General features: G+C 35.0%; 2 protein-coding genes across 2 annotated transcripts; both read right to left on the reverse strand.

Annotated features, from left to right (window-relative positions):
• Positions 1-574: 574 nt before the first annotated feature.
• Positions 575-1513, reverse strand: LOC113177557 (olfactory receptor 5J3-like). The gene has a single exon (XM_026382106.2). It carries the CDS (start codon positions 1511-1513, stop codon positions 575-577), a length of 939 nt encoding a protein of 312 aa, XP_026237891.2.
• A 7199-nt stretch (positions 1514-8712) lies between these two features.
• On the reverse strand, positions 8713-9651 carry LOC113177556 (olfactory receptor 5J3-like). The gene has a single exon (XM_026382105.2). The coding sequence runs from the start codon at positions 9649-9651 to the stop codon at positions 8713-8715; it is 939 nt and encodes a 312-aa protein (XP_026237890.2).
• Positions 9652-14818: the final 5167 nt, after the last annotated feature.

Here is a 14818-nt window from a genome sequence, read left to right on the forward strand (position 1 = left end):
AAAAATAGGGCTCATTAATACTCTCTCCAAGGCTTCTTCACTGCAGGAAGGAGAGGATAGAAAAACTGCCTTTGCAGGGTGAACAGTTTTTTTTTCTTTTCCAGGAACAAGAGAAGCCCACTTCTAACTGCACAAAAAAAGCACTATACCAAACTTCTTTGTCTCCAATTTGTTCTATTAGAAGCCTATTTTTTCCCATAAACTTTTTTTTTCTCCTGCCTCCCTTTTCCCTATTACATTGAGTATAGAAATCTCTGTCGTTAATTATTCATCTAGTTGCATCTCGATAAGCTTCACTTTTTCTTCTGTTAATCTCTCTTTCACCAGTTTACTTCACAGGCCTTTCAATAGTAAACCAAAGAGATTAAAGGAAACCATTTCCATGTAAACGTGTGTATGTATGTTCACATGGATGCATGTGAGAGTTGTGCATGTATGTTCCTAAAAGCAATAATGCATCTTTGCACAAAAGCTGCTTCAGATTACTTTCCTTTCCCTCCACAAGCTGTAGGTATTGTTTTTACTGCCTGCAGGTTCAATAAATATTCCTTAAAACGTCCTTGAAAACTCATATTCAATGGAAAAATATTTTTCTCTTCATTATTCTTGTCATGGCTTCTTTGGCTTCTCTGTTTCTAATGCTGTATATTAGAAGATTTAGTATTGGCAGCAAAAGAGTATAAAAAACAGACAGAATTTTCTGTCTGTCCTGTGGGTAGTGAGCGCTGGTTCCCAGGTAGGTAGACATCACTGTTCCATAGAAGAGAGTAACTACGGTCAGGTGGGAGGCACAGGTGGATAAGGCTTTGTACCTACCCCTGGAGGAGTTCATTCTCAGGACCACGATAAGAATTCCCAGGTAGGAACTAGCTACCAACAAAAAGGTTGTCACTGAGGTCGCTCCAGAGAGGACAAGGAATAAAAGCTCATTGTGGTGGCTGTCAGAACAAGAGAGTCGGAAGAGTAAAGGAATATCACAGAAATAATGGTCAATAATATTGGGCCCACAGAAAGACAGCCGGAGCAAGCCGCTCAGGTGGGTGAGTGAGTTGGCACAACCCAGCAGGTAAGAAGCAGTCACCAGGCAGATGCAGAATGTGGGGGTCATGAGACCTCTGTAATGCAGGGGGTGGCAAATGGCAAGGTATCGGTCATAGGCCATGGCAGCCAGAAGGAAGCATTCCGTGGTCAGGAAGAGGCTGACGAAGGAATACTGAAGGAGACAACCATGATAGGAGATGACTTTCTGTCCTGCAAAGTAGTTGAGCAACATTTTAGGAATAAAGACTGAGGAATAGCAAAAATCCAAGAAAGCCAAGTGGCTCAGGAAAAAGTATTTGGGAGAATGAAGCTGGGCACTGGACACAATTACCACGATAATCCAAATATTTCCTACCACGGTAACCACATAGATCAAGAGAAACAGCACAAAGAGGACTGTATTCAGTTCAGGGTTATCGGTCAGCCCCAGGAGGATGAATTCAGTTATCACACTGATGTTTCTGCCAGCCATGTATGTGGCTCTCCTAAGAAGGATCTGCAGGGAACAAGAGAAGACGAAGAAAAAGAAATAACCAAAGAGCACAGCTTGAATATGTGAGTTCAGTCCATTAGCAACTTTAGAAAACTGAGCATCTTTAATTTTGTGAAAATTATCCATGGTGAAATAAACTCTTGCAAGTGTGAAAAGTTGTCCTAATACAAACTTACAGGTGAATGCTCTGGAGGGTCTAAATTGGCCTAATGTAACACATAAGAACCTGTGGAAAAATGACAATCCCCTTAGAAGGTCCTAGTAAGAATGTTTGATAGAGAAAATTCAAGAAATTGATCTGGAATATTCTAGATTCCAGAATAAAAGACAAAGACTTTATATCTTAAGGAAGAATGTCTTTTTTTAATTTTTAATTTTTTATTTGTTGATGGACTTTTGTTTTATTTATTTATATGTGGTGCTAAGAATCAAACCCAGTGCTTCATATATGCTAGGCAAGCATTCTGCCACTGAGCCCCAACCCCAGCCCCAGGAAGAATGTCTTTTAACAAAGAACAAAGTAATCTAATACAAAAATATTCCTCCATAGGTAACAGATTTCTGAGGAAATGTGAAAATTTGTTATACATGATATTTGAACAAGTTAAAAAATAAAACAGAGTATACATATATGTATAATGTACATGTGTGTATATATATATATAAAATATCCTCTATTAAAACTTAGAGGGTATCCAAAAAAAAGGGAAGTGAGAGTCAAATCTATCTGTAATATAAAATAAAAACAGTCAAATACTTTCTAAGGTAATAAATTGTTTAGTTTTAAAGGATAACTTGCTCTGGAAAATAATTATTTCTAATGCCAAACAATATCTATCACTATCTACTCTGATGCTTCATAGTATTTGTACTCCAAAGACTTGGATTTGTCTACATCAGATACTTTTTATAATGCTTAGATTTACTTTTTATAATGCTTAGATTTCTTAGAATTGGAAATCTTCCGCAATATGTTTTAATCCCTGAAGTCAAAGTCTCAAATCTCATTTTAGAGACAATATCTATGCTTCCTACTTATCATATGCTTCCTACTCATCAGATGACACATGGATCTGAGTTTTTATGCAGGACATACTTGATCATTAATTTTATTTTAGACTTTTAGCATCTAGCTCACAATTTATGAAAATTATGCTGCCAATATATTGTGTACTTATGAAGTAACTTTTAAATAGTGTTTAAAGGGAACACTCTTTACCTCAGAAGTTTAAGAGTACAAAATATCCCACTGTTGTTTGGAAGTTTTCAGTAAGTAAAAGACATGTTGAACGTTTCCCATGCAACCATCCAAAATACTTGAGAATGATGCACCCCTAACTTTGAATAAAGAGTAATAAACACAAGGATTCAGATTTCCACCTCTTAGTATCAGTGTGACATTAAGTAAATTATGTAATAACAATTTAAAAACTTCAAGCAATGCTACAAGAAAGAATTGATTATTTTCATTTTGTTGAAACTGTAAGTAATCTAAAAGAATGACTGGTTACATTTTACTGGAATAGTCTGTATTTGAAACCAAACTATTAGACTCATCTATAAACTATCTTAAGAGAAATTGTGAGAATGACAGAAAAAAAAATGTAGAAACCGTCATGCATGGGCATAGAACTCTATAGAAGTACATTGCTCACACAAAGTAAAGCAGATGAAGAAAAGAGAGAATTGTGGTAGAACGCTTGCAGAGCATGTATGCAGCCCTGGGCACAGTCCCAGAACTGCAAAGAAAAAATAAATTAAATTGAGAATGAGAAAATACAGACTATCTACTCACATACTTGACAAATGACTTTTTGCTTAAGCTAACTTTAGAATTTTCTTTTTTTTTTTTTCGTTTTTGGTTTACTAGTGTTTAGCTAACTTTGGCTTGATTGACCTTCTTTTAAAACAAAGTGCATTTGTGACTGTGAGCTTCTTTTAATTTTAATGATTTCATAATTGTTTCTTTATAATCGTCACTTTCTTCTGGACTACTTTTCATGTTACAATTTTATTTTACTGTAAAATCAGATATGATAGAGCAAACTGATATTTGCTTTTAAAAAACAGTTCTGGTAACAATGTCAATGAAATTGCTGCTCTATTTCTCAGATTTGGCAAAATCCAATAGATTGTAATGATCAGTCTTAGATATCAAGGTAGTTACTTAAGTATATTTTCTTGTGACTCTCACAAAAATTAAGTGTATGAAGCTTTATATACAGCTAATTGACAAAATGTGGAATAAACCCACTCTCTATTTCAAGAAAGCCACCTGACAGGCAAAATTCCATTTTGAGTATTTGGTAATTGGAATGAATTTGAAACAGATGATTTTACTTCATATTGCATTCCCTGCATGAATTGACAACTCTCTTTTTGGAGATCAGAGAAAGCATTTATAAATCCTTTGTGAGAACACATGAGCAGGACACGTACCTGGTGTGGAGAGGAATTCCTGGCTCTTTCCTCTTAACTTCCTGACGGTTGGGTTTATATTTGGCTTTGGGTCTATAGAGGATGGGATCCCCAGTGCTTTGTGAACACTGGGTTTCATTAAAACAGCCACAAATAGACTTGAGGAAATTAAGGTACTAGCATTCTCCCCAAGGGTAGTCATTCATGTATTTAATGTTTTGTCAACTTTAGAGAGGAAATATCACAGATGTTCTTGTCTTACTTATATAAGGCTCTACAGGGGAAAATAGAACTGTTAAAAATTATCTTTTTAAAATTTCAATTGATATCATTTTATCATGTGTACATATTATGCATAATCTGGTATATATATATATATTATTTTTAAAGCCCTAAAAATTTTAAGTTGCTGAATATAAAAATTTATAAGCATATTATTATTGGAAGTGATTTTAGAGAATGCAAATATATGTGTGGGGGATGTATATTTCAATACAATGTCACACAAAATAGCAGAAGTAATTTTTACATAGAATTTCAACTGTGTGTGTTTGTGTGTATCCATTCACGTGTATCATCATGTAGTAGATTGCTTTCAATATTAGGGATAAATTAGGCAATTAGGATAACTGAATAAAATTAGGTTTAACATTTTGTCATTATATTGGTTGAATATGAAAGCATCTTTTGGAATGTTGAGAATACAGGTAGTAGAATATAATAAAAACATAAAAGGTGATGAATACAGGGTGAAATGGCGGGCTATATATCATGCAAAGATATATAATAAGAGTAACTGAAAAACAAATATATGCCGTATACAAACAAACCAGCAAACACAACTGCATATGTACATGGTAGTGATAATTTGTAATGGTTTTAAAATGAAGCAGTAGTGAAAAAAAATTGGTGAATATGGACAAAGAAAATATTATAATCAATTTAGTTAAAATCATTATTTCTTTTTCCTAGGAAACAATGTCAGAAAGAATTTTAATTGAGATGATTTCTTTATTAGGTGTCTAATATGTTCAATTATTTTCTTTAATCATTATATTTATATAATTGATTAACATTCTGATTGACCTTGCATATGGCTCAGGGTAATTAAATGAAGTGTCCAGGTTTGCACATGGAAACTTTTAGTCCTGGAGGGTTTTCTAACAAAAGCTGAATGCTGAAGTGTCTACGAAAGAAGAAGGAGATTATAGGAATTCTCAGACTTCAGAAGACATATCTAAACTGATATAAAATCTAAGAAGAGAGGCTGTCTCTTTCTTTAACTAAAAATTGCCATTATTTTATTTAGTCAGAGTATTTTTAGAGTGCCTATATCATATTATAGTTTGGATGAGATGGCTATATGATCATTAAATGTTTATGGTTTGGGGAGATGGAATTTAAAAACACGTCACATTTGATCAAAGACAATGGAAAATTGTTATCATAGTTGGGAACAACATAATCACTCCATGCTGATGAAGCAAGCCCAAACTTTGAATCTTAGAAACATTAATTCACTGAACTGACTCTGGTTTCTGAGTAAGTAATGAACATGACCAAGATATAAATGTAACCACAACAAGTCTAGATGGTACCAACAAAGTATTTGTCTTTTTGAGGTAGGTGAATTTCCAAACACAAACTTCAAGGTTACACAACAGGATAAAAACTTAACACATATTTGACAGAGATTCCCTGAGAACCTAAAGGAAATTCATGTAAAATGAACATCTGGAGTGAAGGGACTGGGTCTATAAGTGTGCATTCTCAGACCATTTTTCCTAATGTTTTGCTTATCAGTCAACAGAGTTACATCAGGTATGTCTTTGATGAAGCTCTCATTTATTTTCTATCAGTTAATTCTACCAAATACCTAAGAACATTTGGAATATGCTATAGTAAATTTCACTTAATTTCATAATAGACCTGTAACATATAAATTATACTATAACTTTATTTTAAACATAGAAAAATGTTAATTATTTTCAGTTTACATTACAAAAATCTGCCACCAGCCTCCTAAATTTCCATCAGAATTCTACGACTGTGATTTTTGCCTCTTTTTTTATCATGGAAATGCCTAGGTTTTGTTTATAGTATATTATGTGATTATTGATTAGCAGGAGTTATAGGTTAGTATGAGACAAAAATTACATTTTTTTTCCATAAAATATTACCTCCTCTCACACATTACACTTAGGGAGTTATATCATTTTATGTGCATTCTTGGAACCTATCCTTTTCCTTTTTAAGTTGTGTATTGAAAAAAAAATTATAAGCATTTCAATTTGTTGTTCTTATCTTCAGTTATCTTGTTTGTATAATATTCTTCATGTTTAATCCTTTTAGATATAATTTATTGAATGCTCCTGAAATATTGTGAAGGGGTACATACAATTTGGTTTATACACTATTAATATTAGTTTATTTTTTCATTTGTCTGAAAGACAAAATTCATATAAATGCACTTATATGAAAATCTCATATATATAAAAATGTCAAATATATATGCACCTTTGGGACCTAAATAATATATTCAAAGGTCCTGAAAATTTTGAAGGACTACACAAGTGTTGTGTGTCATTGGTAGTATTATTAACATTTCATTCTGATAATTTAATTTTCAGATCAATATCTTTGCACAGTTTATCTTATATAGCATATTTTCAATATGCTACCATTGTTTTTACTTACATAGATATTGGTAATATTTACTTAAATAAAGTGGCTGTTTCTGAAAAGAAAAAAGAATAAAAATTTAGTCTCACCTTCCCCATGCAAATGTTAATTAATATTTAGTGAGTCTAAATTATGACTGTATGGGGCTTGATCTATTTCCCTTCAGTTGTTTCAAATTTAAAAGAGACTGGAAAATACCATTTTATTCATTTTATTTTCAAATGAAATTTTATCTAGGATATTGCATTTTTTTTCTGAAATAGGATCATTTACAATAGTTTGAGATAAGATCACTATGGAACAATCAGTACATGTGGGCTTGGTTTTATGGTGATGCACTTGCATTAAATTTGAGTGGAAGAAAAAAAACTGAATTTACAGATTTACGTCTAAAAAGGATGCTGGAAGATACCTAAAAAAAGGGAGGGATAAATCTGATTACTACAGGTTCCAAATTGGCCTTGAAGTCATTCTTTTAAAACACAAAGTAAGTCAGGCTTGGTGGTGCATGCCTATTATCCCAGCGGGTTGGAGACTGAGGCAGGAGGATTGCGAGTTCAAAGCCAGCCTCAGCAAAGGGAAGGCACTAATCAATTCAGTGAGACCCTGTCTCTAAATAAAGTCCAGAGATGTTGCTCAGTGATCAAGTGCCTTTGAGTTCAATCCCTGATACCCCCGCACCAATAAAGAAATAAATAAAATAAAACACAAAGTAAAATTCTTCAGAGCAAGAACTTAAACTGATTTTAATGATCTTTTAATGTAGAATGGTAATGGCTAGAATGGTAATGGAACTATGGCATGCTGTCCCGTTGAATTTCAGGGATGGCAGTGAAAACTGATACCAGGAGCGAAAAAATTGTTCAGATTAACCACTGTGAATGGAAAGTTGGTTGAGGATCAACAGATTCTTTCACTGAGCATTCTTAAAGTGTTCACATTTATTTAAAAGAATACTAGACTTTTAATTGTTGAAACAAATACCTTTTCATTTTCCAGGTAATGCAAGCATAAATATATGTGTATGTGTGAATATATAAATGGTAACGGGGTTTGAATGCAGAGGTACTTTACTATGAGCTACATAATCAGTTCTTTTTTTATTTTCTATTTTAAGGCAGGGTCTAATTTGGTTAGGGACTCGCTAAAATTGCTGAAGTTAGCCTCAAATTTACAATCCTCTTCCTTAGCTTCCCAAGCTGCCAGGATTACAGGCATGTGCCATGGTGCTAGACTCAATATTTCATGTTTATAAAATATTTTAATTTTTTATACTAAATAGAAGGATCAAAAGATCTATTGTTATATCACTCATAAAATTTATGTTTGTCTCTTTGATGTTAGCTGAATGTTTATATTCTATATATGTATCTTATAAGGTCCTTGCTTAGCATCTGGATGGCCATCTTAAGTGACATCAACCATTTTAAGGAAAAGGGTTCACTTTCCCACCCAAGGGAGTTTCTGAGAAAGGCTCATCACTCCCTCATACCAACCAAACCCTAAACCTACCTCAGTTCTTATTTCTGAGCCTCCCTCAAAAAAGTCCCAGAACTCAAGCCTATTTTGCCTCTCTCTCCTATAGAGAGATGGCCTTTGTCAGCTGTGACAAATAAACTCTGGTGTGCATCTTTGCCTGGTCTCCCTCTTTCCTTTTTCATTTACCCAGTCTCTAGTTCCTGAGTTTCCCTTCCTATCTCTATATAACAAATGCATATATATTTACATCAATTTGTGCTCATATAAAGGAATTAAAATGCCCTCAATTATCTAAGAAAACTACCCCCTAATCTTAGTCTAGTTTTAGGTTAGTTAACACAATAACTAGCCATGTGTCCTAGGGCACATTGTTCTTCTAGACCTCTTTGTATGGCTGTGATCCAACTGAATAGGCTATAGGTTTCCAAGTACTGCTGTGCTTCGGAGTGGCACAGATCATATCATGTTAGGTGCAGGTATGGATACGCCACAATGAAACTCAGAACTCTGTATGATTAAGACACACCAATAAAAATCTTTACTGGCATTATGACAGAAAGCACAGTTTTATTTCCTGGTTTTGGATTTGTGGTATGAAATCAAGGACAAAAATGTTTCATACCTGTAGCCCTTTTTACAGCATCCTTCACTTCCTTGTTCCTTAAACTGTAAATCAGTGGGTTTAACATAGGAATCACCAGGGTGTAAAACACAGACACCACCTTTTCTTGCTCCAAGGAGTATTGGGAGCTTGGCTGAATGTAGCTGAAGCTTATGGAGCCATAGAAGAGGGTTACAGCTGTGAGATGTGAGGCACAGGTGGAGAAGGCTTTGCTTCTACCTGCTGCTGAAGGGATCCTCAGGATGGCAGCCACGATGAAGATGTAGGAGATCATCACGGTCAAGAAAGTGATCATGGCGATAACACCAGAGAAGATTAAGAGCAGCAATTCATTCATGGATGTGTCAGAACATGACAGCTTCAACAGGGGAGGAAGGTCACAGAAGAAGTGCCTGATGACATTTGGCCCACAGAAGGACAGCTTCACTAAGCCAATTGTGTGTGTCAGTGAGTTGATTAAGCCTCCCACCCAGGACCCAAATACAAGCACGGTGCAGACTCCTTTAGTCATAGCCACTGTATAAAGTAACGGGTTCACAATGGCCACGTAGCGATCATAAGCCATTGCTGCAAGCAGAAAGCCCTCAGTGGTAAGGAGGGAGACAAACAAAAAATACTGCCCAATGCACGCGGAGAATGAGATGGTCTCCTGTTTAACAAAGAAGTTTAGCAGCATTTTGGGTGCAAAAACGGATGAATAGCAGGCATCTACAAAGGACAGACAGCTGAGGAAATGATACATGGGTGTGTGGAGTTTGGGAGTTATTTGGATTAGAAAGAGCATTCCTAGATTGCCCACCAGAGAAATGGCATAAATCAGCAGGAACAACACAAAGAGAAGCGCCTTCAGCTCAGCGCGATTTGTCAGTCCCAAAAGGATGAATTCCGTCACGGAAGTAAAATTGATGTGAGCCATGTCTTGTGTTTCTTGATACCTGTTGATGATAGGGGGTTGGAGTAAAGTAACAGATACCGTATGATATCCTTACCTTTTGGAAATCCTAACTAGCTATGTGGCTTGAGTTAGTGACTTCTCATCTCTGGTCGTTCTGCTTATATAAATAGAAAATTTTAACTATAAATTCTTCAGACTCTTTTAATTCCATTTATTCACTTCTTCCATAAAAATTCCTTGATGAATAAAGGGATATTTCTGTCTCAGTTACAGAATGCATTTCAAATACTGGTCTTAATGTGTACAACAAGCTAAAGCAATTTCACTGTATAAAGATATCTAAAGAAAAGTCTAGTTTAAAAAAGCATAAAAAATTGTGGTTGAGAATCTAATCTATGGTCTCCTCAAAGATCTCTTTTATACTGCTGGCTTTGACTTTAAGAGTAACTAATGTCCACTGATGTTTTCATAATTAACCTTTACTCCACATTTTTTCCCTCCTTCCCTCTCTTTCTTTCTTCATAACTACTGCAACAGTGGTCCACTTTATGCTTCGAATATAATCCTTGTTGTGTTGCCAATGCGATTTATTTTTAAAATGGAAACCTTTCTTTCTCTTTCTCCCTTTTCCTCCCTAATCTCCCCATCTCCCTTTCTTCCCAATTTTAGGCAGAGTTATCTGTCCCTGAGTAAATCCAGACTTTGTGGACTGTACCAGAAGATCTCAGAAACGACTATCTCCCCGAATTAAGAAGTGAATTACAACCCAGACAGAGAACACATAGAATGTAGCCCCCTATTTCTGCTGATGGGCAGAAACAGCTTTTGGGACAAGAGTCCCCTGTGTTTCTCCTTTGCTAGCAAAGCAATAAACCTCCCTTTCCCCTTTTTTTCAAAACCGTGTCCTCATTATTGGATTGGTATCAAGGACAAGGATTGAGGTTTCAGCACCAGTACCCCACATTTTTTAACAGGTGGATGTGACAAAAGGCAGAGAATCAGAGTCCAAAATCTCTGAAGTTATTTTAACTAGAAAGTCTTTATTGTCCTTAGATAATAGCCACAGGCACAGACTTCTGAGAACAACCATTTAGAATGGGGTGAGGGCATTTCCCAGCTGGAATATGAAACATGGTGAAAGCAATTTATAATTGACCTTTGAATTTCAATAGAAATACTTTAACTGAGGCTCAGGAAACAGAAATCCTTGTATTATTCTGAGAAAAGAGCAAAATGAAACAACAGAATAAAGCAAACTTATCAAACACACAGAACCTTCTTTGTAATACTTAATTTTCTTCCCAAGTTGCAACCAGATTCTTAGAGTATATAATCTTTTCCACAGGACCAATGTATATTATCTTTGAGTGGCACCACATTTGACTTGGAAAAAAGACAAAACAAATCTATTGTCACATTTACATATACATTTGGAAATATAAATAAACACAAGATGTAAATCAATATTTTAACTAAGTTGGTTCAGACTTATCTGAAGTACCATGGGCTATTTTGGGGGGAAAACAAATGAAGAAGTTGCTCATTCTTATTTATTCTATGTCATATTCCTAAGAATTGTTCCCCAATGTCCTGCTGAATAAGCTGAATTGGTTATCTATTTCCTTTCACAGTCTTTAAAGTGCACTCTAATTTTTCTCACACATTCCTCTGCCTCATTCCAAAAAGGGTGTCTTATTTTTCCTGACCTTTGTTCCAATCCCTAGGAATATTGTGTTACCTGTGTTTATTAGTCAGTTTGTTTTAGTGATAAACTCTTCTTTATTTTAAAATCATTTGCAGAACATGGAGAATGCTGCACAGAAGACACCTCTCCCTTGGATAGAGACAGGTCCAGCACAGGTTCTGTCTGTGCTTGTGTTCAAGGTCAACCACACAGCTTCCTTCAGCCTTATGAGGAGAACTGGGCAGAGGGGAATCTTCCATGAGAACTTGGGTGAGAAAAACTGTCCCTTGTTCCCTTTGAACCAGGCATAAATGTAAATAAATATTTTAAATGTTACAATACCAGTAATTTTATCTCCATAAAATGAAGTAAAGAATTATTATTATTTTTTTTGCTGGTTTTATTATCATTTCATTTTCGGACTCTTTATACATTGGCTCAGTTAGAAAAAAGAACAAGAATACTGAGACAATAACAAATGAGGAGGTAATTATGTTAGATCTAGATTATCCACAGTGATAGGTAAATAATATCCATGGGAATATATAATGATGTTGTAGATGCAATTCTCCCTTTAGAAAGAATATTCCAATGAATTGAAACATAGATACTTAAAATACCCCCAGTAAAAGGCACACCACAAGGTGGATATTGATGAAGAAAAAGAGAAATTTAGCATGTAGGGGAGATAAATTACAGTTTCATTTGCTCCTGTTATTTGAAGTGTTTATCAGATTAAATTCCGAATATTTTTTCCTTCTTTATTCAAAGCATTTTAACTGACCTTTAGAATCTGTGTGTGTAAGATTTGAAGAAGTGAATTTAACTTACTAATGAAAGGAAAAATTAAGGAACATCTCAGCTTATTTAGGAATTTGTGACAGCCCTTTCCTGTGCTCTATTTCCCTATATTTCTCGAAACAAAAGCAAAGGCCAAATCCTAAAAAAGTCAGTTAAGTATATCTTACTTGTATAATGGTGCGTAAATGGAGTAATGATAATAGTAAGAGGCAGCAGACTGGAATTCAAACTTATCTTTTAATACAGGAGAGTCACAGGCATAGAATCCTTGGTATGAAAGTTAGCTCAAGCTGCTTAAAAAATCATCCTGTCAAAAGACAAGTTTAGATTGAAGATTCAGTTATATATTTACCTTAATTCAAATGGGAATCTACTCCCTAGAGCTACCTGCTGATTAAATGAATAGAATACATACATTATTTAAAAGTTGCTTAGTGTTTCCTGAGGGATTTAGAGAACCCTCAAGAATGTAATGGCGTCCCTAAGGCATTTCACTTCCTGAATATTATAATAAATAGAAAGAAATGGGAAGCTGCAGTGGAGAAAAACAGTATATATGATTTCTAAAGGAAAAAATAAAAATCAATGGAATTTATAATAATTCCAGCTCTGTACTTTAGGAAAGGTATGTCAGTATGCTTTCAGAATATTTTCCTTAGCCTAAGGGGGTGGGGGGGAAAGGAAGACAAACAAAAAACCACATGCTTCAAGGGACTTTAAGGTACTAGAACAAGATCTGGTAGAAAGAAAACATTTTCATTCTTTCACTCCCTTGGGTGACGAGAATGACATTAAAGACAACTAAAGTCAGTACTTCTTTAAAGGTTTCCTTCAAGTAAACCTCACTGTTACCAAAAGCTCCATCCTTGTCCCCCATGCCAATTTAATAATGAGGACACAGTTTTGTGAAAAAGGAAAAGAAAGTTTTATTGTCTTGCTAGCAAAGGAGAAGTACAAGAGACTCCGGTCCCAAAGGCTGTGCTTCTACCCATCAGCAGAACTGGGAAGTGATACATTCTCTGTTGGAGTTGTGATTCATTTGTTAATTTTGGAGATAGTCATTTCTGAGATCTTCTGGTACCATCCCCAAAGTCTGGATTACTTCCTTCCAGGGGTGGGTGTGTGCCCAAGGACAGATCAATCTGCCTAAAATGAGGAAGAAAGGTAATCCTGTGTTCCCAGAGACTGGGGAATGGGAGTGATTAGGGAGGAGCAGGGAGAGGGGAAGAGAAAGAAAACGGGTCCATTTTAAAAATAAGTTTCAGAGGCAGAGCAGGAAGGGCTACATTAAAAGCATAAAGTGGACAAGGTTCTATCTACATCCACCTTTTGAATGCCTGTTCTTCCAGGGTGATGTGTCCTTGCAGAAAAGACCCTTCATCTTAAAATTCCTAATGAGGGACTTTGGTGAGGAAATCTCACACCTTTTCCTTGCATATGCATGTAAATAAGAATCCATCCTCATTCTTCATACTAAAAGCAAGTAAATTTATTCTTCTATAGTGCAAATTTCTTAATTCTGGTGAATTAAATGCTAATGTGCAAAAAGTAGGAGGTGGATTTGGATGATTTCTGAAGTTGAGTTATGAGAATAGAGGATTCATTATTTTAGAACTCATAGAACAGTTTAGAACTGGGTCAGTCTTTGCTTTGTTTTGTTTTTTTAAAAGTATAATTCCAGTCCATAAGTGAAGAATAAATAAAGCATGCTAATCAGACCAGTATCATCTTTTCTCTTAGAATGTTGTGGATTAAGGGTAAAAGTTTCTGAAAACTTTGCAAATGTCTGAATATGCAGGCATTCAGTTGACAAGAATAATGACAATAAAAATAAAATAATTACATTCAAAGTATCTAAGTTAGGTCCTCTGTCTTCTGTGTCTTCTATTAATCCTTTAAAGTTAGATGTGATGCTATATTTAAATACATGATACTGGAGAATGGCTCTATGCCAATCATTAAATAGTCAACTAAATCTGAAAACAAAGATCTAATCACTTCATTAGCAATAAAAACTGATTTTAAATTTAAAGGGATTGGTATTTATAGTATTTATTGGGCTGTAGATGAAGTTTCTATATAGAAGTTATATTAATATTATTTGAAATTTATTTAGCTTATATATGCAAATATTTTGTCTTGAAAGAAGTCTTCTTATGAAAATTATTTAGACATTATATTACATGGTTATCTTTTAAAACATGATTCTATTTTTTTAAAGATGTTAAGGAACAAATATGGTATAATAAGCCATGCTAGTTTCAAGGGCATGATTTCAGGACTTTTGACAACTCTGTACTGCAGGGATTGTATTGACACAATCAAAACACATCATTTTCATAAAATCCTCAAATATTTTTTTTATTTCCAAGAAACCCCTACCTTGCTGGAGAGATAGTACACACCTATAAACCAGTAGCTTGGGTGGTTCAGTGGTCTAGTGCCCCTGAGTCTAATCCCTGGTACCTTGCTCTCCCTAAAAACGAAACCCCTTCCTCTACCTCCAGCCCCAAGGAACTCCTGAATTGTTTTATATTCCTTATGTGAGTTTTGCTTTTTTAGAGTTTCATTAAATTAGATGATACAGATATCCCTCCTTATCCATGCAGGACTGATTCTAGGGTCCCTCCACAGATACCAGAACCTATGAATGCTCAAATCTCTTTTATAAATAATGTAATAATTGCACAAACCTATGCACAT

The sequence above is a fragment of the Urocitellus parryii genome, chromosome 4, assembly GCF_045843805.1.
Source record: "Urocitellus parryii isolate mUroPar1 chromosome 4, mUroPar1.hap1, whole genome shotgun sequence".
In the NCBI taxonomy this organism is placed as follows: Eukaryota; Metazoa; Chordata; class Mammalia; order Rodentia; family Sciuridae; genus Urocitellus; species Urocitellus parryii.

Bases quoted from the DNA above. Each gene is read 5' to 3' on its own strand.
- LOC113177557 (XM_026382106.2), bottom strand. From the start codon at position 1,513: ATGGCTGGCAGAAACATCAGTGTGATAACTGAATTCATCCTCCTGGGG.
- LOC113177556 (XM_026382105.2), bottom strand. From the start codon at position 9,651: ATGGCTCACATCAATTTTACTTCCGTGACGGAATTCATCCTTTTGGGA.